Source organism: Pieris brassicae, chromosome 4 (assembly GCF_905147105.1).
Source record: "Pieris brassicae chromosome 4, ilPieBrab1.1, whole genome shotgun sequence".
Lineage (NCBI taxonomy): Eukaryota > Metazoa > Arthropoda > Insecta > Lepidoptera > Pieridae > Pieris > Pieris brassicae.
Genome location: NC_059668.1, coordinates 16,287,037 through 16,308,077, shown reverse-complemented (window position 1 = coordinate 16,308,077; position 21,041 = coordinate 16,287,037). Strand labels below are relative to the sequence as shown.

Below are 21,041 nucleotides of genomic sequence, written 5' to 3'. Positions count from 1 at the left end.
GTTTGGATGCTAAGTTTTATAAAATTTCGAAACTGCGGTTGTCGTTTATTACTTCTTTGAATAAGATCTTCATCATTGTTATACAAATTTTGGTCAAATTAAGATAATTTAAAAAAATAGTTTATGCAAATGTGGATCATTTATATTAAGACTGTAAATATTTATAAATTAAGCAAATAATTTATATATGTAGCTTTTGTGTAAATACATTCCTTAATTATGATTTGTTTGAATAAAAATCTTATTTACCTTAACTATTTATTTAATTAATCACACTTAATCAATTTTATTCACCACACGTCATTTCAGCAGGACAATGTTTCAAGTTAGTTGTTAAATAGTATAGAAGAATATGATTATTTTATTTCTAATATTTCGTTTAAGTTATATACTAAAGAAGATGGTTCATCAATATTCTTCTATGCTATTTTAGTCTTAGTTAAACAGATTGGCTATACATATCCATACTACCTAGATCCCACATAAGGGTAACAGACAGAACAATTTTAATTGTCAATGTGTAAGTATAATAGACACATGATTTATAAAGAGAAAAATCTCATTTAATCATTCAAGAACCTTATTGCATTAAGAAATATCAAATACAATATAAGTCCACAAGTATTTAGATTTGTAATTTCTTATCTTAAACAAATCTTTAGGAAAAAGCAAACACAAAAATGTGCCAAAATATTCATAACTTTTCCGAACGTTTGTATGACATTTAAAAAAACATTTATACTGAAAACTTTAAATTTTATGATCAATTTTATATAAAAAAAAAACAGGAACATGTTATGTTATGAAGGGTTATTTAACTTTGCAAGCATCATCTTCAATTTTGCAATCTCGTCATCCTTTGCAGCTAACTCTTCTTTTAATGACTTGATTTTCTCATCTTTATTTTCTGACAGATTACTTAGTTCTTCTAACAGTTGATTTGTGTCCAGACGCTTACTTGGTTTCCTTTGTACCAGTTTACCAATTATGTGAGCTATTTTAGGATAGTTGGCAGTGAGATGAGCTGGTATTTGCCCTTTCCGGAGATCTGTTATTGTTTTAACACGCTCCATATCTGTGCTAAATGGTTCCACCATCTCTAAAAGTATTATACCAAGAGAGTACATGTCACTCTGAAATAAAATAGTACAGCACATTAAAACTTAACACATGCTGCATATTAACAACTGTTTTAATATCCATAATCTAGTGCCATAATTCTAGGATTCATAGAACTTGAACATAAGAAAAATACAGTTGATTTTGATTTTTATTATGCTATGTACCTATGAATGTTTAGTGTATTAAGTGCATAAAATTTGTACTTTGTATGTAGTCTGAAAAAAATAATTCAAAAAGTAAAGTATAGGGAAATCATTTATTACCTTAGGATTACACTGCCCATCTAATTGTTCTGGTGCTGCATACAAATGAGTTCCTAATGCTAAGCCACTGTGTGATTGTTGAAGAGGACAAGCTAAGCCAAAATCTCCTAACTGCACCTGCAAGCCACTTTCACTTTGACCCACAAAAACATTGCTTGGCTTAATGTCATGATGGATAATTCCTCGAGAATGTATGTAATGTAGTCCTCTTACAAGCTGAGTAAACATTTCCACTAAGTTGTCAAGTTTCGTGCAAGCTACTGGGTATGTTCTGTCTGAAGTTAGGTGACCTTCATAACTTCCACAATTAATTGAATCTGCATGATGAAGGCACAAATCATCCGAGTTTTTCCTGGATAAAATCAAATTACCATTTCGCTCATCCAACCACTGTTTTAAAGTTTGCTGACAAAAGGCCATCTGAATGTATAGTGTTGCCCACTTTAGATTAACCCGTGAACAATTTTCATACTCCTTGCATGACAGAAATTTGCAGATAGCATTTTTCTCAGGTATAGATGATTCCTCTTCACTCTCACTCTCTTCTTCTGAAGCATCTTCTTCAAAACTGTTTGAGTTTTCAAAAGATATAACAAAATCGGACTGGCTATGTTTGTTTGCTAGTTCTTCTGAATTGTATGTTTTAAATGACTTCATTAAATTTGAGTATACTGACGAAACACGATTTGAATTTATTGTTTCATCATTGTCTGTATCCATGAAGTATTTTCGTTTTTTTTTGACAGTTGATTCTATTAAAGGTTCCAACCAGGCTGCTTTGTAATTTACTATATTTGGATGATTAAGACTAGCTACAGTTTTAACTTCAGCAAGATGCGACATAATGGAATCAACATCTGAAGACTTGATGAATACTTTCTTAACAGCATATTCAACTCCGTCTAATCTGTGGCGGGCTTTAAATACACTACCAAAACCACCTCCAGCAATAAAGTAAAGTTCTTCAAATTCTTTGTGATATCGGGACCATTCTAGACCAGACCTTGTAATAGGCCAAGTATCTGGTAGAGTTAGAGGTATTTCAGAACCACTTGCTATTGTTACCAGTTGGTATAGAGCACGCTGATACTGGCTTCTCATAACTTCAAATTCTCCCATAGCATAAGAATCATCTATAAGTTTCATGCTATGCAATTTCTCACAAATTGTGTTGTAGAGGTGGTTTGCCTTTGACATGTCTTTTTCTAGTAATGAACAAAGTTGCTTGACAAGAGATTGAACTAGAAGACTAATTGGTGTAGTGGCTGGAGAGTTGACTAAATCGATGTGTTGCATACTCTGATGTAAAGATTCATGATCGCTGTTTGTAGCTACACCTGAAATCATAAAAACAAATATAAAATGGCTTTATACATTAGCTTGCAAGTGCTACATTTCAGATTTATAAAAATCTTTAAAAAAATTTTTTTAAGAAATATCATTTCACAATAATTAAGATAATAACATCTTGAAGATATTAATGGATATCTAGAAAAATTATGTTAAAAAGACTTTTATATTATATATACCTTTTATAAGATATCAGCACAATAAAAAATAAAATCAAGGGTGCTACAACCTTTTTAGGTCTTCGCCTCAGATTTCTATTTTGGTTACATGATCATTTGTTAATCAAATATCAGCACAACATCCTTAATAAAAAAATTGATACTATTGGAATATTCTAGAGTATATGTGTTATCTGTGGTTTTAGGGGTAATGAGATACAATATTTTTATTTTCTAAAATATTAGAATGTCTTTAAATCATAACGCAAATAAAACACAGTAACTATATTCAAAAACAAATAGATTGATTATGAGATAAAAAAAATTTGTGTATCAAACCTTAATTAAATTCCTTTACTTAATTGTTTTCCTTTAATTAATTGTTTTATTGCTTAATAGTATATTTTAAAATTGGTATGTAAAATGGAACAGCATACATAATACATGTGCAATGGTACACAATATATATTACACAAGTACACCAAACGATATTATTACATAAGAATCACAGAATTGGTGAAGAAAAACTACTGCCCCTTGTTAGTTAAATACCGTTACCTAGTAAGATTCATCGGTTAGTAACCTCAAGGTTGCGTAGGATAAAAATAAACAAAATTATGTAAACGAGACCTAATTTGAATACATTAAATTAATTTAATATTGATTCTTACCTAAATCAAATGATTTTACTGTGGCCAAAGCCTCCCATTTGTCCTTTCTAGAGCCCATTCTTGCTTCGTCGGTTATTTGAGGTAGAACCAGGATTTCCATTCGTTAAAGTCTAAAAACATCATGATCACATTAGAACTAGAACAGGAAGAAATTTAAGGAACGCATGTTTAGTTTTATACAGATTGGAAAACAAAATAAATAAGGTTACAAAAACACAAATATTTCATTGAACTAAAATCTTCACAACTACATATACACAAGTAGTAAGTATACACAAATCTGTAACAGCAAATCAATTATCCACAGACTACACTCAACAATCAATCTTGTTGCTTATTACTAGTTCTAATATTATAGAAAAAACACATCATTGCATGAAAAATTATCTGTCATGTGTGGTCTAGTCTTTCTAGTCTGTGACAATAACATTTAAATTGTATCTTTTAAAACACTATTTTCTATGCAATATGAATTAAAGTAGTTACTTATGATTATTTCTTGCTTTCGTTTAATACCCTACCTAGTATTCTATCTATATCTCTCCATCTTTTAATTACAATAATGAACCTTCTTCCAAAAAGCCATAAAGAATTTAGTGAAAAAGATTATTGGAATAAGTTTTTCAAAAAACGTGGGAACAAAGCGTTTGAATGGTAGGTTAACTTTAGAAGTGCACATCTTACAAATTAATTCCATGTGTGACTAAAAAAACGTATTTTGTAGGTACGGGGAATATTTAGAACTATGTACATACTTACATAAATACATTAAACAGACAGACAAAATATTAATACCTGGCTGTGGTAATTCAAGTCTTAGTGCTGATCTTTATGATGTTGGAATGAAAAAAATAACAAATATAGATGTCTCTGAAGTTGTAATTAGACAAATGAAGGCTATAAATGTGGCAAGATCAGAAATGACCTTTACCTGTATGGATGCTATGAAAACAACATTTGAAGAAAATGAATTTAATGTGGTACTTGATAAAGGTACATTGGATGCCTTAATGCCAGATGAATCTGAAGAAACTATATCAAACATTGATAATTATTTTAAAGAGATGAAAAGAATATTAAAAACAGGTGGAAGATTTATATGTATATCTCTTCTTCAGAGTCATATTTTAAAGAAACTAGTTGATGTATTTTCTGATAAATCATGGATGTTTAGAGTTGTTAGATGTCATGAAGCTGAGCAGAAAAATATTGAAAATGGCGATGGAACAACATTGCCAGTCTTTGTTGTTATTGCTACTAAATTCAAACTGATGCCAAACTTGGTTTGTTACTTTTTTAAATTAATTTACCATAAGTTCATAAAACTTTTATTACTTAGATCTTTATAGGATTTGTTTGCAATTACTGGTAACCATATATGTATGTATGTAACAATAATGTATGTATTTCTGTAATAAATAAATAAATAGCACTTAAGGTATTACTTACCTATAGAGTTTCAGAAAATTTTATCTTAAAAAGATTTTGTTCAGTAACAGCCTTCTTGCTTAACCTCTTACTCTACTGATAAATTCTGTCAAAAAATCATTATTTGTTTTGTACATATTTTCAGATTTTAGAAGTATGTTTAGCAGGTGAAAAAATGATAAGACTGAAATCACCAGAGGAGTTACTTAGTTGTGTCAAGTCTGCTCAAGACACTGCATTTATCACTAACAGCTTAGGGAAGTCACACCTTGATGAGGATGATGAGGTAAAGTGGAATTTAATAACACATGATTATAGATACCCCAATGATGAAGCAGGTACTATTGTACAGTATATGTATATGTCACCAGTATATAACAAAATCCGCTACAATGTGGGTGTAAAATAATACAATTTATCTCATATCTCATAAACTTTCGTAGGAAATTTATGAACTTGTGGATTTTTTATAATCCGGTGACATATATTTATTTGGTATAAATAATATAAAATTAAGAAAGCATACAATTCTTTTGATTTGTGACTAGCTAAAAAATAACAGAACCTTGCACTCTTGATAAATTACAGGCCTAATAATATACAGATAAATACTTTGTCTAATAAAAACCTTTAAAGGCATAAATATATTATGCATTAAATGCTAGGCTTTCTTAAATCTAATTTAATAAATAATTTTATGCTACCTATATGCTGATTATTATGAATCAATAGATTGTAAAATAAGATAGAAACCAGAGAGGGCACAAAGATAAAGTGTTCTATTATGTTTAGCCATTAGAAAAAACTTCAGTTTAGATAACTTATGTATATTAACAATTTCTTTAGAAAAAGGATGACAACTAACCTGTTTTGTAACTTGTCTATAGGTTTATGAATCACACATGGATAGGTATTCTTAAAAAAAATTAAGATGTAGATTTTACATTTTGACAGGTGTCCCTTGACCTCATGATGCCTGGGGAAGATACTCCCCGCTACACTCTGTATGTTGTTGATAAAAAAAAATCACAAGCTGTTAACAAATATGCCGTATTTATTGTGCCGCAGGGAAGGTAAAATATTTGATATTTTAAATCACGTAATACAAATTTATTGTGGTATATAATATAACATAGGAAAATATGTTGCTTCAAAGTACTGTTGTTACAGTAAAAATGTCTGTATATCATGCTTTCTAATATCTTAATTATCATTGAACTTATCGTAATTGGTTAACTATTTTGAGTGAATATTACATTATCGTAATTAATTTGTCTTCCATTTTGTATCATCTATAATTAGACGATATGAATATAGCTGTTTATTAACGTCCAGAAGGATCTTCATAATATTTACTAACACGCTTCTTTGGATACGTGCCCGTTATTCGGTGTTGAAAAGAACAAAAACGCATAGAGCGTATATCTAAAATTAAAAAAGTACATATGTTTTAATGCTAACTGAAAGCAAATGTAACATCAATGTTTTACGGCTATTTCTATGTTCATGTTGAATATTATCTTAATATTTAAATACCATACTCGCAAATACTATGAACAACTTCTAGCATTGTAACAAAAAGTTGTCAAATCGCAATGTCATTTGTAATAAATGAAATACGCCAGCGCTGTCACATTTTCGAAAAAAAAATCGAATTTATTAATAATAATCTTTAAGCCTTGAGACACAAGTCAGGCAAAAATTTAGTTTTAAGACAAGTCAAACTACAACATTTCCATCGTGCGAATGGCTCAACTAATTCTAAAAACTTTTCAAACAGATATGTATCTGACATATATAAGATAAACTTTATATTAAATTACTTTTAACATTAGCGATTCCACAGTTTCTGTAGTATGCGTGCCACGCCTTAATTTTGGCCCAATCGTAGTCGCTGCGGAGGTGTATTCCATCATTAAATTGCAACAAACACAACATTTGGTGTAAAAGATTTGAAAAGTGCACAAGTGTTTTTGATAATTTTATATAGATGCTAGTTTAAATAAGGTAAATGTTTACTTTTTCCGAATATTCGAAAAGTACAGTACATTCTTTTTGTCTTTTATTTATGCAACTTAAAGTGAACTTAGTGAGAATTTAAAAGATTATTCTGTTTGCGGTAAATATGTCATACATAAAATAATTCGGAAAATCAATAGTTTTACTTAGTATTCGTTTGAGAACTATTTATTAAATTATTCAGTTTCGCTTTGTTAATATATATTTGTCATTAAGTAGTCGTCGATATTGTCCCATCTATTCTAGAATTTGCCAAGCTATATGTTTTTTAACAAGGAATAACTAAAAGTATTTCATCATATTTTTGAATCGTTCTCTATCCCCCCCCCCCCTACGCACTGTGCGCGTTAAATTTAGACCAAAACATATACAGTTCGCTAATAACGTTGTTTACCTGTTCTGTATCAATATTTTTGCCAATATAGTATTTATAGCGCAAATTTTCGATGTATATGCAAATTGTATATAAAAAATTTAATAGAATGGATTCTGCGAGTATTTAATTTATAAATAAATATTTAAAAAAACCTTAGCAAACTAACTTCTATATAACTAGTTTGGCCACAAATACTGTGACATAAAAACTTTCTAATTATTTTGAATTTGGAACACGTATATTATTTTAAAATCTTCTTTCGATTTTGCACCATTTCACATTTTTTCGTGTTCATTATCTGGTTACAATATGGCATAGGGTGTTAAATAAAATAGGATTGCAGTGATCGCACATAGTGGGCATGGAGCGATTGGTCATATTCCAGACAGTTTCAAAAGGTATTAGCCGTATGTTCGTATATCGTACTATCAACAGATACAACAATACTTTGTCTGTCGAAGATAAAAAAAATCGGGGAAACGTCGAAACCCCATTAGGAACCAAAAAATCTTATCGCGAGAAATGAAGATTCTCGCTAGGACTCTGTCGCGTATTATAAAAAATGACTTAATAATAATTATTGATTTATTTACAATTAAAGAGAAAAGGATCGATCAAAATGCCTTCTGCGATACGCAGGTGAAAAGCACAAATATCTTCTTTACCGATGAAAAAAAATTCACGATTGAAGAACACTACAATAAGCAAAATGATAAAGTGTACGCCGAGAGGTACACCGTGGTCATCATCCTGTGTCAGTGATGGTTTGGTGGGGCGCGTCTTATCAAGGAGTCACAAAACTACATTTTTGAAAAAAGGAGTGAAAACTTCAGCCAATATCAAAATACATTCTTGGATCATGTTGTGAAACCTCTCAGCAAAACACCTTTTAAAAAATATACCGTGGACATTGCAGCAGGATTCTGCACCTGGTCACAAGGCACGACCTACCCATGCCTGGCTTGAAACCAACGTTCCGGACTTTATAAGAGCTAAAGACTGGCCCTCATCTAGTCCAGACATCAACCCAAATTGTCATTTATGTAAACATGATTATTATTTCGTGCGCGCTATCCGCACATATAATCCAGACACCACTACGGTTCTATATTGTGTAACTTTTTTATTTTTTTATATGTATAAGTTTATTTATTTATTCATAAAAATATATTCAGTACTAAGCCAATGCGATAAGATCTATTAAATACACAGGAAATCAATAGTCTTTTCAAGCATATTTACAATTAAAATATTTGAGAAACCATCTTTTAATTCCAGAGAGTCGGAGTGGTTGTTCGGCACACCGACTGGACGCAGGCAATTGCAGAATTCGGCGCGTTTTAGTAGACTCGTTGTAGCTGTGTTGAGAAGAGGACATCATTTTGAAAGTCTCGACGCTGTGAAAGAGGAATTAGCTCAGTCCGCGAAGATGCTAATACCAAACGGACTTAGTGGCCAGGTAGGTTCAGTTTAGGAATGTGGAAATCTGTCTTTTTTGATATTTGAAGCGGTTTTACTCTTATTTTTTGAGTACGAAATGAAAAAAAAACAGTGGCGCTACCATCTCTTGAGATCCAAGGCCTTTGATGGTCTTTTGTTTTTTGGTGATCAGCCTTTTGTGCCTGACACACGACGTCGACTGTTTTCGCGTCCCGCACATAAAGTCAATTGGTGCAAAGCTCGGGTTGGAACCTACGATCTCAGAGATGAGGAGGATCTTACGCTGAACACCACTTAAGTAGAAGGAATATATGGAAATAAAAATACGAAATTCCACCCGTATTACCTCGACGTCCGTCGTTCCACAACTAAGCGTTATTTAAGGCAGTTTTTGCTGCGGACTAGCGCCATGTGGAACCAGGTACCCATTGAACTATTTGACACTATTTCTGAACCAATTCCACTTAGCGTCCTTCAAGAAAAGACCATACCAATTCTTTGGCATTGAGAATGCGGTTCAGTTGAGTCTCTAGCCCGTTTAAAAAAAATAACCATAATTGTAGAGAAGGGTACTCATAGTGTGGTTGAGGACTTTTTTTAAATAATATAATAAATGCGCATTTGGCGTTTTAGATTCCGTTTCTCTCGTTGGGTAGTGACGTCGGCCGTCGTGTGAAAGTTTATGAGGGCAGTTCGAAGGTCTCAGGAGAGTTCGTGGTGGAGGAAGTGGATGTGGGCGAAGACACCTTCAAAAGACTTATATTTTTGGATAACCAATTCCTTGTTCAGTCAGAAGCCAAGCTTAAAACAGGTACATTGTGTAACAGTTTCTCAGTCAAGATCTGCTAAAGTCAGGCTATCTTACCAAAGCCGTTAAATTATCGTATATTGTGTATTATAGATCAGAATTATCGTAGCCCATACATTAAAAAAATATTAGGTCCTTACATATGAATATGGCGTTTTGTATGGAAGGAACAAAAAGTCGAATATTTTTAAATATAATATATTTAATTAATCAAAGTATGAACCATTGTTTTCTATGCACTTTTGCCATCTCATAGGTAGTTCATTGATCCCTTTACTAAAAAAAACAGTCGGACGGGAATCAATAAAATCTGTGAAGGCGATTTGGACTGCCCCATCAGAGTTAATTTTTTTCCCTTGCAAGAAGTTGTTCAAATTTCGATAAAAAATGGTAATCTGTTGGAGCAAGGTCCGGGGAGTACGAAAGATGTCTTAGACATTCCAATTGAAGCTCTTCTAATTTGGTAGCCGTCTGTTGTGCAGTGTGTGGTCTAGCGTTGTCGTGAGGTAGCAGTGGCGTGGAGCGATTGACCAGCCTAGGTTGTTTAGCCGCTAGCTTTTCCATCATGGTTTGCAATTGCTGATAATAGACATCAGCCGTAATAGTCTGGCCAGATTTGAGAAAACTGCAATAAACAATAGCGGCACTAGTCCACCAAACGCTTACAAGTAACTTTTTGCGGTAAATTTTTGCTTAGGGCAGGATTTGGCTGGCTGGCCAGGATCCAACCATTGCGCTGAGCGCTTCCGATTATCGTAAAGAATCCATTTTTCATCACAGGTAATGATTCGGTTTAAAATACCTTCATTATTGTGCCGGTTCAGTAATGTAACGCAGCAGTCGACGCGCATTTACCGGTTTGCTTCAGTCAATTCGTGAGGTAGCTACCTTTCAAAATTTTTAATCTTCCCAATTTGCTTCAAGTGAATTAGAACAGTTTTATCACTAACACCGCAGCCTGCAGCTAACTCGGACGTGGTTTCACAATAGCCGCTTCCACAATAGCCTTCAATACTTCATTATCAACTTGGGTCTCAGGCCGTCCACGGGGCTTGTTCTGCAGGTCGAAATAACCAGAACGAAAACGTTGGAACCAAAAAAGAACTGTGTTTTCTTTTGCAACATGACCGCCATGCACATCATTCACCCTTCGAGTCGTTTCCGCAGCACTAGTGCCACGGCGGAACTCGTACTCGTAAATAATGCGATACTTTAAGTTTTCCATTTTGTAAAATGAGTGACGCAAACAGAAAAAAACAAATGAATGACGGTCATCGAAGTACAAATACATGAGTAAATAGCTGTACAAATTTGAATTTGAAATTCCTAACCAAAGAGGAGGTATTTGAGGTCAAAGTGGCCAGTACGACAAAACGCCAATTTCATATGTAAGGTTATGTGTACGCCTAATATCATATCATCAACCAACATATGGAATTCATAATTTGTATTAGAATGTTCAATTCGAAAGTATTTTACCAGAGAGAAAATATATTACTTATACCTTTTTTGGCAAGATATTTTCAATTGGCAATATATAAGATACAAAGCAAAACAATACAAAACATGACAGCAGAATGTTATTTAAGTAGACAAACCACTCAAAATTTGTAAATCAGGAGAACGACACACATTTTAGTAGCTATAATAAAATAGAGAGATACAAGACTTAGGACATTAATACTTGTTTTGACCTATTCTTAAATCAAGCAGTAGAGGCTTTGCAGCTATCGCTGTCAGAAAATCTTTTTTTTCTGTATGTATATTTTACTTCTTAATTATGTTTCATTAAAATTATAATAACATAAGTATTAGTTTTAATTATTTGGCTATATAAATATTTATTATTTCAATATCCTTATCTTTTTTTTTAGTTAAAAAGAAGAACAAAACAAAGCGAGTGATCGATTTTGGTCATATATCCCAATACCATTCCTTTATGTGTCCATGTTTGCACCTGACACCGGTAACAGATATAGCCATAATAGGTCTAGGTGGAGGCGGTCTATGTATGTTTCTCAAAAAATGCTATCCAAAAATGAAAATCACCGCAGTGGACTTGGACCCAGCTATGTTGGAAGTGGCCAAAAATCAGTTTGAGTTGGAAGTAGATGAGCGGTTGAGTGTCCAAATTAAAGATGGTTTGGATTTCTTGAAGGAAGAGGCTGAGATATGTAAGTTTGTTTATAAAACGTTTTTATGCAGTGTATTACAAATATCGGAGTCTTTGGTCCTTCGGATGCTTAGTGTAAAAATTAGAAACAATTTTGTTTGTAGCGTTCTGTCCAATAACTTGACGCTATTACGTCAAGCAAATTTTGGAGATTCTTGACCCCCCCCCCCATGAAACGCGCCGTAACGTTTTCTGTACTCAATAGTAAAACATTTCGTGACCACCCCCAGTGACTCTTTATACATAAAGGTTACCTTTATGTGATGTAAAGGGCTGGAAAGTCGAAAGTAATATTAACAATAACGCGTAATTCAATCCCCGCCCCGTATCGTTTTATAAGGTTTTACAAGAAGAGAAATCGTTGCGTAATATTTTAACTATGTAATATATATTTAATTTCTTTTTGTTATTTATTAAGTTAAAAAGAATTTATTAAAAAACAAAAAACTAATATTATTGTATCTTCATACCATTATATAAATATAATAAACAATTATTATTCAATTAAAAAAAACTAGTACATAATAGTCTATTGTCTGTAATCTGTTTAATTAAATTAAATAAGATTTTTAATTCCAGGCCGCCAGTATAGCTGCGTGATGTTTGATGTAGACAGCAAGGATCGAACTCTGGGTCTCTCATGTCCACCGCAACAGTTTCTGCAGGACGAAGCACTGAATCACGTCGAAAGCATACTTACGAATGATGGTATAACTATACTTTACGATGTTTGTTGAAGATAAAAAAATTGTTTTACGTCAGTGAACAGCATATTTGAAAAACTATAATATCGATTTTACTAATTTCGTGAAAGTTAACCATGAAATAATATTTTCAGGTCACTTTATCCTCAACTTAGTGTGTCGAGATAAAAGTCTTCGGGAGAAAATGATTGAAACCCTAAAGCGGCATTTTAAGCACATAGCGTCGGTTAAACTGTATGAAGAAGTCAATGAAATAATTTTTGCTACAAATAGCGATATGCCTTATAATATTGAAGTTTTAGAAGCAGCTGCTAAAAATTTAAATGCGACAGCGCGGAAGCATAATTTAGTTAAAATAAAATGTGTTGATTTAAAAGACTTCTTGCAAGCTGTTACTATTGAATCATAGATGTATATATATTTTAATAAAGTTATTAAGTTATATAGTTTTTTAACTGAGTATTAAAGTTGATGCATTGGTTCCACTTCGTTCTCGTTATGAGCGCATGTTAGACATTTCAACGTTAAATAAGATTTTTTTAATGACATGACACTTTTTTAATATGTTGCTAAGTTTTAAAAATTATGAAGATCCTATTAGCATACCTACACTTCAACCCAGAGGTCGTGTCGTTGATACTTTTATGGTAAAACTTACCGTTTTGCTGGAAATCGCGAAAAACTCATTTTTTTACCTTTGACATTGAATAAAAAAATTCCATACACGGGAATGATGGGGAACTTTTAAATATTATTTATAATTATGTTTTGAACAATTTTACTGGTTTTCAGCTTGTTGGGACTTAATGTACATTCGAATGTCTAAATTGACCGGGCTAGAAGTCAAAACAATTTCTTGACAAACGACATTTGTTTATAATATTTTTTTGAGTTTTGACACAGAACTTTAATAATTTATGTTTGTTATATAAGAGATTGATTACTTGGTTCGAATAGGTGAATAAAAGTTAGAACATTTTCCATAATTTTTAACGTGAATAACAATAATACAAAAACAAGTATAAGTAATTCTTATACTACTTACTATACGAATATAGTACTTTGACAACGACGTAGCTATTTTGGTAGATCAACTCATTTCAAGGTAATTTTTCGACATAATTAAATTTTAAGTAACCATTTTAGAAATACGAGTTAATCATTGTGTAAAATAGTTATGATTTAATCATTGTTTAACTTTTAGGTATTGAAATATTTTGTATGGTGAGTCTAAATGAAACAACAAAAATAAAATAAAACGCATTTAATGCCATTTCTTTGTATTCGCTCACTCGACTAGTGTCCATGATCAATTTACTTTATTGTCCCAAGCGGCATTACAAAACAATTCAACAACTATCATTAGGCTCCCGAATTTATCACAATTGGCACCTACACAGCACTAACATTCATACAAATAATATACAATAATTTAACAATAATTACATCCATAATGAAATAAATTACAATAGCCAAATAGCATAGAAACATGATTATATAAGTCCTAAAACACTTTTTTAAGAATATTTTTTAAACTTTTCTTCTTTTTACCGTTTTCACTATACTGCGGTCCATTTTGTGAAATATCTGTGGATTCAGACCACAGACTACCAGTAGGCGACTCAGAAGCAGCCTTTTTACCTATTTTTCCGTTAAAAATAGGCTCAATAGTCCTCATTATGGGACTAGGAGTACTTCGAAGACTTTGTCTGTTTAAAGTCCTTAGGAAAGCGGGAGACGAGAGCCGCCTCGTTTTCAGAGTCTTATTCTTCAAGTTGTTGAAGAAAGACCCGTTGGTTTTTGGTAACTCTTTCTTATTTACATCAATAAATTCTACTGGTTCTGGTATGGGCGCGAAATATTCGTTTGCGTCTAACGCTATTGGATTCTCGTCTAGCTTTCTGATTTCATCTTGATTTGTGTTAATGTTTGTATTTAATTCTACGTGTTGTTGATACACTGATGGTTTTCGTCGCCTGTTCTTCTTGGCTACTTGCCATTCTCCATTATTATGTTCTATTCCTACATCTTCAGTAGACTGTCTTGCAATTTGGAATGCTTCCTCACTCGGCCGCCTTTTCTTTGCAGTAGGAGTTGCATGCCCACTCACACCTTCCACAGATCGCCTTCTTAATTTCTCCTGTCTTTTCTTTATCTTTTTCGGCACATGCAATATAACTGGTTCTGGCTTTTGTTTTTGTAACAGATAGTAAATGATTCCTATAACTATTAAAACTTGGAATACTACAAATTTAAAGAAAGTTACGTTTCCGAACCAGCTATCTCGATCTTCCATAAGTAGTTCCATATTATAGGCCATTTTAGCGAGTTGCTCTTGCAAGTTGCTCATTTGCTCTATGTACTTTTGTTCCCGTTCGTTGCTTTTCTTTCTTTCTTCTGTCATCTGTACCAATGTTTTCTCGAAAGATTTCTGCATTTCTTCAACTTGTTTCTTATATCGCCTGCTCAACTCTTCTAAATACTGTCCAGAGAGAGACATGTTACGCTCGAGCGTCTGAAATTAGAACAAATATTACAGTATAATATTATGCTATATATATTATACACGGACCCTTGGTTTCACTATTTGTCCTCGATTGAATATAGTGTCAATAATGGTATGCAAAAAGGCAGGTGAGTGTATAAAGTTGCAATTCGACTGATTTATTTTTTTATGAATTTAGGAACTAGTCATCCGTAGTAGCCGTATCAAATATTTCGGTCCGGAATTCTCTGGTTGAGGCAAAACTTAGTAATTAACCGAGTAATTAAAGTTTGTATCCGGCATTAAATCTAATTTGAAGAAACGTATAACTCATACTCTTAAATTAAATTTTAATTTTATTCAAATTATAATATTAAAGACTAACAATTAACACCTACCTTAACCCTATTTGACAAGCGCAGAAACACAGATTCCTTCTGTATCGTCGATTGTGCTTGGTTTTGATTAACATTATTCTGACTGCCTGGTTGCGGGTCTACAGCCATCTGATCAAAATCGGATATAAAGCTGTCACCATCAATAGAAACTGCGGGTTCACTTATATCGTCAGCATTATTTGTCGAATCTTTGGTTTTTTCTATCAATATTTCTGGTTTACCGTATTTCGTATCTGTTTTCAGTATATCCTGTTTCTCTGCATCAGTCGTTTCAACTTTGTTATCAGGTAGTATATCTTCTTGGGAAACAAGCACTACCGTGTCTTCGACTGCCACATTAGAGTCCTCTTTATTATCATCTTTTTTATCGTCTTTTATATCTATAGGAGTACTATCATTCTTTTCTTCAGGTACTGTAGGTTTATCTTCTAATGTCAAAGTTTTGTCACCATCTCTGTCACTATCTGTGTTTACTGTAATTAATTTGACATCTTGTTCGCTGTTGGTTTCACTATGATTTTGAGGCGATTCGTCGACGGTTATATTTGTGGTAACATTTAATTCAGACTCAAAACTCGTATTCAGAACGACCTTCTTTTCTTTAATAGCGAGAATGTTACACAACGCGGCCAAATATTTTGGTGGAAATAAAGCGTTCATGTATGCTACACGCTCCTCACTAAATTCTATAGTCTTTGTACTTTTAAAATCTAAACCGAACTTCTGACATATGCCGGTACACTTTAAAGTATCTCTAAGGAATACGGTTCGCACTAAATTTGTTAATTTGTCCGAGCTACAACTAAGAAGTTCATACACTTCACTGTAAAGAATGTCACTACAGTTATCACACACTATAATATGGCTTGGAGAGCAACACCGTTTGTACACTTTGTCTGATAATGTATCGTTTTGTTCACTGGACACATTTTTAGGAACTTCCGTTTTGAATGCTTGAGCAGCTTTCTTAACGATCGACATTACTGCATCTCTTGCAGAGCCGAATAAATTTTTGGATGGCTCCGTTTCAGTTGCAGGCATATCTGGAACATCAATTATTTCATCGTCTTCATCTTCATCAATAAGTGCTGAATGTTGTGAGCTTTCTTTTTCAAGTACCTCAAATTCAGAAGTACCATAAACCTTGAACAAAGATATAGGACAGTAATGTTCAGATCCGTGGTGCGACAGCATTTCAACTTTAATAAACTTGCCAAATAAATGTGGATACAGGTCAAAACTTTGAACGTCTCTCATGTCTTGAGCAGTAAACTGTCCGACACTTGCCCATTCCCTTGTCGGGAATCGATCGCTGAAATACACAGCGATGTCTCTGGGAGTTGAGGAAAATAATTCAAAATTGGCTATTTCTATTTTTTGAGCTTGAACAGCCTCGCAAAGCTCTACTACGAACCATATGCGGCTGTTACACGTATTGAGCATATACTCATCTCTATTTGGAGATAATATCGAACTCGCCGATCCAGCTTCCGGATTTACCGCAATAATTTTTGCGCCACACGCCGGTGACGCGTAATTTTTTGACCGCAACTTAGTGCTCTTACTGCTAAAATTAGTATTGCTATGACTAGGTTGACTGGAGTGGTTTAGTACTGTATCTTTTTTTTCTGCTTCTGCCAATTGCTTTTGTGCCCACTCTGAAAACGATGGAATATCTTCCTGCGGTGTTTCCGGGTTGATAGGAATGTCTTCTTCTGATTCGTTTTCTAATTGAGATTCGGCGGTAGTCTCCGCTTCGGGGATGGTAGTGGTACTCTGAATATTTTCATCTGTCTGTCGGGTTTCATGCATTGATTTAGCTTTTACAATGAGTCGAGGTTCTGTTGATTCTTTTTCCACCGTTTCTGATGTTTTCTCACCTTCAACCGTTTTGTTGTCCACAATGGCGAACATTTGGGTTTGATTGTGCTGTTCAGAATCATTGGTAAATAGAAGCTCATCTGCAGTTTTTAAATCCAGTTTTGTGTTGTCTGTTAGAGAGATGAGTATTGGAGGCTGACCCGTGTCAGGTAACCTGTAATAAAAGAAACAAGACTTTGAAAAAATTTGAATGCATTATTGTATGTATTTATAGTAAAGTCTCAGAAATTAAAACTGTCCTTACAATTTCCAAATGTGAATGCTATTGTTACTATCAATTGAGGCAATCAGTGCGGGTATAGTTAAGACAATGTGAGTCGAGGTGTTGAATTCCCGCATAAATCGTTATGAAAGACAATTGAAATTGACAAACACAATGGAAACAACATATTAATCTTCGAAAACTCTAAATTATATTTAACAGATAGAAAACATTAATTAGACCAGTTATAAATTGAAACAAAAAATATAAAAAACATCCGAAACAAAATAATAATCGTATTATACAAATTAACTTTATGACAATTCAGAACCTAAAATACAGTATGTGTAAAGTATGTTTAGTTTATGTATTACATGATGAGAAGAAAATTCTGAATGGTTTAGACTATCTTATCAGGTTCTTATTACCTACATGCTTTTGTGTTAGATAATAATTAATTACATTTTATGGTTGATGAATGATAAGATGAATAAGGCCTGTATTATATACATAATTTAGATGTTTTTCAGATACCAACTAAATTATGGATATTATGGTAACTAACATTAACTACGGAACTAAATTAAAAATAAACCAGAGTCGTAATATACATACTTAATTTGGGCTAAACTCGTAAAGCCTCCTAAATTACTTGTTATGTTAACATATACATCTGTACATATAGTTAAATAAAAACAAAATTACAACAACTGTATAAAAGATAACGCGCGAATCTGATACACGATTTGGTGTACACGTAAAACCAAAAAGTTAAAAACGTCGTGTGCGAGGTTAGCTAAGCCACGGTATACTCTTTAAGACAAACAAATTATCTTGGGTTTAACCCAGCAAGGTGTGTTTCGGGCACATTCATGAGTTTAATTCCCTGTTGTTATATTTTTTATAATTTCCTGTAAATGGTATGTAGGTATATATCATATATCCTTTAAAGAAAAGCGATTAATACATAAATCTGCCCAATTCCGCGTTTAGGTAATAAACATTATACACCGTCAAAACTTTCTTACGTGTAAAAAATCTTGGTCAGTCCTTGGTGGCCACCGTACGACAGCAGTTGACAGAGGAGCAGAGCCGCAAGCAGCGCCCGCGGCGGCGACATTGCGCCCGCGCCGGCGCCGCATTGGCGTCGCGCACCAATCACACCGAGTAACAACCCCAGCTCTAACACTAACCGCACTATGTTCCACAAATAACCAGACACCGCATCCGCGGTGCCAAACGGCAAATAATAAAAACCACAAAAGTTTTCAGTCCAACAATACCCTCACGTACAGTCTCTGCTTAGAGTATATATATTTACGTGTTACAGCTACCAAATGTATGTTTGTAACGATGGCGAAAAAACTAAAAGGAACGTTAAGCTGTCAGTGAGTGGTTACATCTAATTATGTAAATTGTATAAGTAAGAATTTGCTTTTTACATTAAATTGATTAAATCATAACAGTCTGTGCTTCTTAGCCCCACATAATGAAACTATTCATTAGTCCATATAGGAAAGGCGATAGTTGAATGATAGGCGTCTCGCACGTGCGATAGTCCACTGCACTCTGCAATCGACGTTTGACTCATCAATGCCGACATTGTATTTTCGATAACTTATTAATATAAACGATGTTTATTTATAACACATTATATATGTTTTATATAGATTCGTGTCATATCGATAAATGCAAGACCTATATAGTACAGCACGAATAGTCGTAATTTTAAAGTGAATGAAAACTATATTTTCGTTTGATACTCGCGTTATAAAACAATATTTATTTACTCTCGAAAAATAAATTAAAATGAGCAAATTGTTTTAAAGCATTCGACACAGCATAATAAACGTACAAATCCTACCTATTTCGGACGAACCTATTACATCTCTTAAAACGACGGACTCAAGAAACGGTTATAGTTTTGACATCATATAAATATAATTGACTTAATTTTATATATAATCTGAGTTGAAAAAGTACATATAATTGGATTGACAATTGATTGACTAGGAACGTCATGGTATTCACGAACTAGGTCAGTAGCGTTCGTCATTAATAAACAATTGACTGTAGTGAGAATTTATGAATAGTAAGACCTGACGTCACGTCACACGTGACTAAAGATTATTATTATTCTAAATAAATACATGAAATACCAATGTCTTGAGACGCAATCACTAAAAAACCTTGAAAATAAAAACCAGAATAAACCTATAACTACCTTCATTACCTAGTATTTTTAAAATTCACCCCCAAATCGTCCAGATAATGTGAGAAATTGTACTATTCGGATATATTACATACATACTATATACGTGTGTGATAAAGAAAACATCTATCTTGCATTGTGTGCATATCTGATTATTTACCTAGTGATTGTATAAGACAAAACAATTAAACACAAAAAAGTGAATATAATAACTTATTTAGAAAGCTGAGAAAAGGAGACAATTCAGTAACGTAAGTATCTTAAGTGGTTCACAGACAATTATTATGTGAACGTTTTAATTAATTACAGTAATCGTAATGAATATATTTTAGACACAATATCAATACATAAACCATTAGAGATACTTAGGGACTAGTAAATTTATATTTATTAGTTATTTTTAATTATATATATATATATATATATATATATATATATATATATTTAAATATATAATAAAATAAAATATTATTGATTTAATATTAATTGTTATTAGTCGTCAAATGTTTCGTAAAACATTTCTACATACAACATTTGGGAGTGCACTGTAATTTAATTTAGTTAAAAAAAATTAAGTAAATATTTATTGAAACAACTTGTCAGAGTATGGGATTGGCTAGAAACTTAATCTCTGTATTAAGTTTTAAATCTGTACAAATCAGGTGCTTTATATTAGTTTAGATATCAGAATAATAAATTATTAATATAAAATTTAATACAAACTAAATTTCACATAATAATAACATTGATCTCTAATTAATTATTCAACAACTTAACATATTTCTTGGTAATGTAAGAAAATCCAACTTGTGTGTGTTAAACACGCAATAAATAACTAGAAACTGAAACAGTAGCACGAGTTGTATTGTCACTGCAATTAATTATTGTTTGGATAGCGATAAATTACTGTAATTATTACTTACTTAATCATCAGCGAAGTATAATTTATTTAACTAGCTAAACAAAGTATTTGAAAAATGTGTTACAATTTTTAATTAGTATACAATTTTTTAACAATATTATTACGAAGTAAACCAAATTCCACGTTTCTAGACTACCATAAAACAATTATAAATTTAAATTAAGTTAATACTATTCTGAAAGATATATTCATGCCCTCCATAGAGATTTTTATCTTAAATTTTATCTTATACTAAAACTACATTATTTTAATGTAATATATCAAACATTTTTGGAGATGTGGAGGAGCCGCAAAGTTTACTAGTATATACGTTACGGTACAATAAGTAAGGTGAATACGTGTTGAAGCCAATATATTCTAGTCTAATTATTATAGACACGCGACACGATCCATCTTTCCGTTTGACCAATCAAAACAAAACGAAATCCA

The 21,041-nt window shown here is 32.6% G+C and overlaps 3 protein-coding genes across 6 annotated transcripts in view; 1 reads left to right on the top strand and 2 right to left on the bottom strand.

Moving 5' to 3' along the window:
* Positions 1 to 250: 250 nt before the first annotated feature.
* LOC123708662 (eukaryotic translation initiation factor 2-alpha kinase 1-like) lies at positions 251 to 3,841 on the bottom strand. Its single transcript, XM_045659480.1, has 3 exons — positions 3,565 to 3,841; positions 1,386 to 2,722; positions 251 to 1,133 (listed from the first exon to the last, which is right to left on the bottom strand). Exons 1-3 carry the CDS (start codon positions 3,662 to 3,664, stop codon positions 801 to 803), a joined length of 1,770 nt encoding a protein of 589 aa, XP_045515436.1. The 5' UTR covers positions 3,665 to 3,841; the 3' UTR covers positions 251 to 800.
* A 151-nt stretch (positions 3,842 to 3,992) lies between these two features.
* On the top strand, positions 3,993 to 12,956 carry LOC123709088 (eEF1A lysine and N-terminal methyltransferase homolog). Its single transcript, XM_045660201.1, has 9 exons — positions 3,993 to 4,218; positions 4,289 to 4,847; positions 5,138 to 5,278; positions 5,947 to 6,065; positions 8,666 to 8,846; positions 9,461 to 9,638; positions 11,510 to 11,809; positions 12,388 to 12,516; positions 12,647 to 12,956. Exons 1-9 carry the CDS (start codon positions 4,127 to 4,129, stop codon positions 12,919 to 12,921), a joined length of 1,974 nt encoding a protein of 657 aa, XP_045516157.1. The 5' UTR covers positions 3,993 to 4,126; the 3' UTR covers positions 12,922 to 12,956.
* An 805-nt stretch (positions 12,957 to 13,761) lies between these two features.
* The window catches only part of LOC123709086 (SUN domain-containing ossification factor), a 38,989-nt gene continuing 31,709 nt past the window's right edge, over positions 13,762 to 21,041 (bottom strand). For 2 of the 4 annotated variants that reach the window (XM_045660199.1, XM_045660198.1), the window contains exons 2-4: positions 18,507 to 18,843; positions 15,396 to 17,430; positions 13,762 to 15,027 (exon numbers count right to left, since the gene is read on the bottom strand). In XM_045660199.1, coding sequence (XP_045516155.1) covers positions 14,017 to 15,027; positions 15,396 to 17,430; positions 18,507 to 18,598 — 3,138 coding nt within the window. In that variant the 5' untranslated portion in view covers positions 18,599 to 18,843 and the 3' untranslated portion in view covers positions 13,762 to 14,016. Of the gene's footprint in view, positions 15,028 to 15,395; positions 17,431 to 18,506; positions 19,621 to 21,041 lie in introns of those variants that run through there. The other 2 variants (XM_045660200.1, XM_045660197.1) reach the window with 2 other exon arrangements.

Coding starts and splice junctions, on each gene's coding strand:
- LOC123708662 (XM_045659480.1), bottom strand. CDS start 3,664: ATGGAAATCCTGGTTCTACCTCAAATAACCGACGAAGCAAGAATGGGC. Junction 2,723..3,564: donor AGTAAAATCATTTGATTTAG/GTAAGAATCAAT, acceptor TTATGATTTCAG/GTGTAGCTACAAACAGCGAT. Junction 1,134..1,385: donor ATGGGCAGTGTAATCCTAAG/GTAATAAATGAT, acceptor ATTTTATTTCAG/AGTGACATGTACTCTCTTGG.
- LOC123709088 (XM_045660201.1), top strand. CDS start 4,127: ATGAACCTTCTTCCAAAAAGCCATAAAGAATTTAGTGAAAAAGATTAT. Junction 5,279..5,946: donor ACCTTGATGAGGATGATGAG/GTAAAGTGGAAT, acceptor ACATTTTGACAG/GTGTCCCTTGACCTCATGAT. Junction 6,066..8,665: donor TTTATTGTGCCGCAGGGAAG/GTAAAATATTTG, acceptor TTTTAATTCCAG/AGAGTCGGAGTGGTTGTTCG.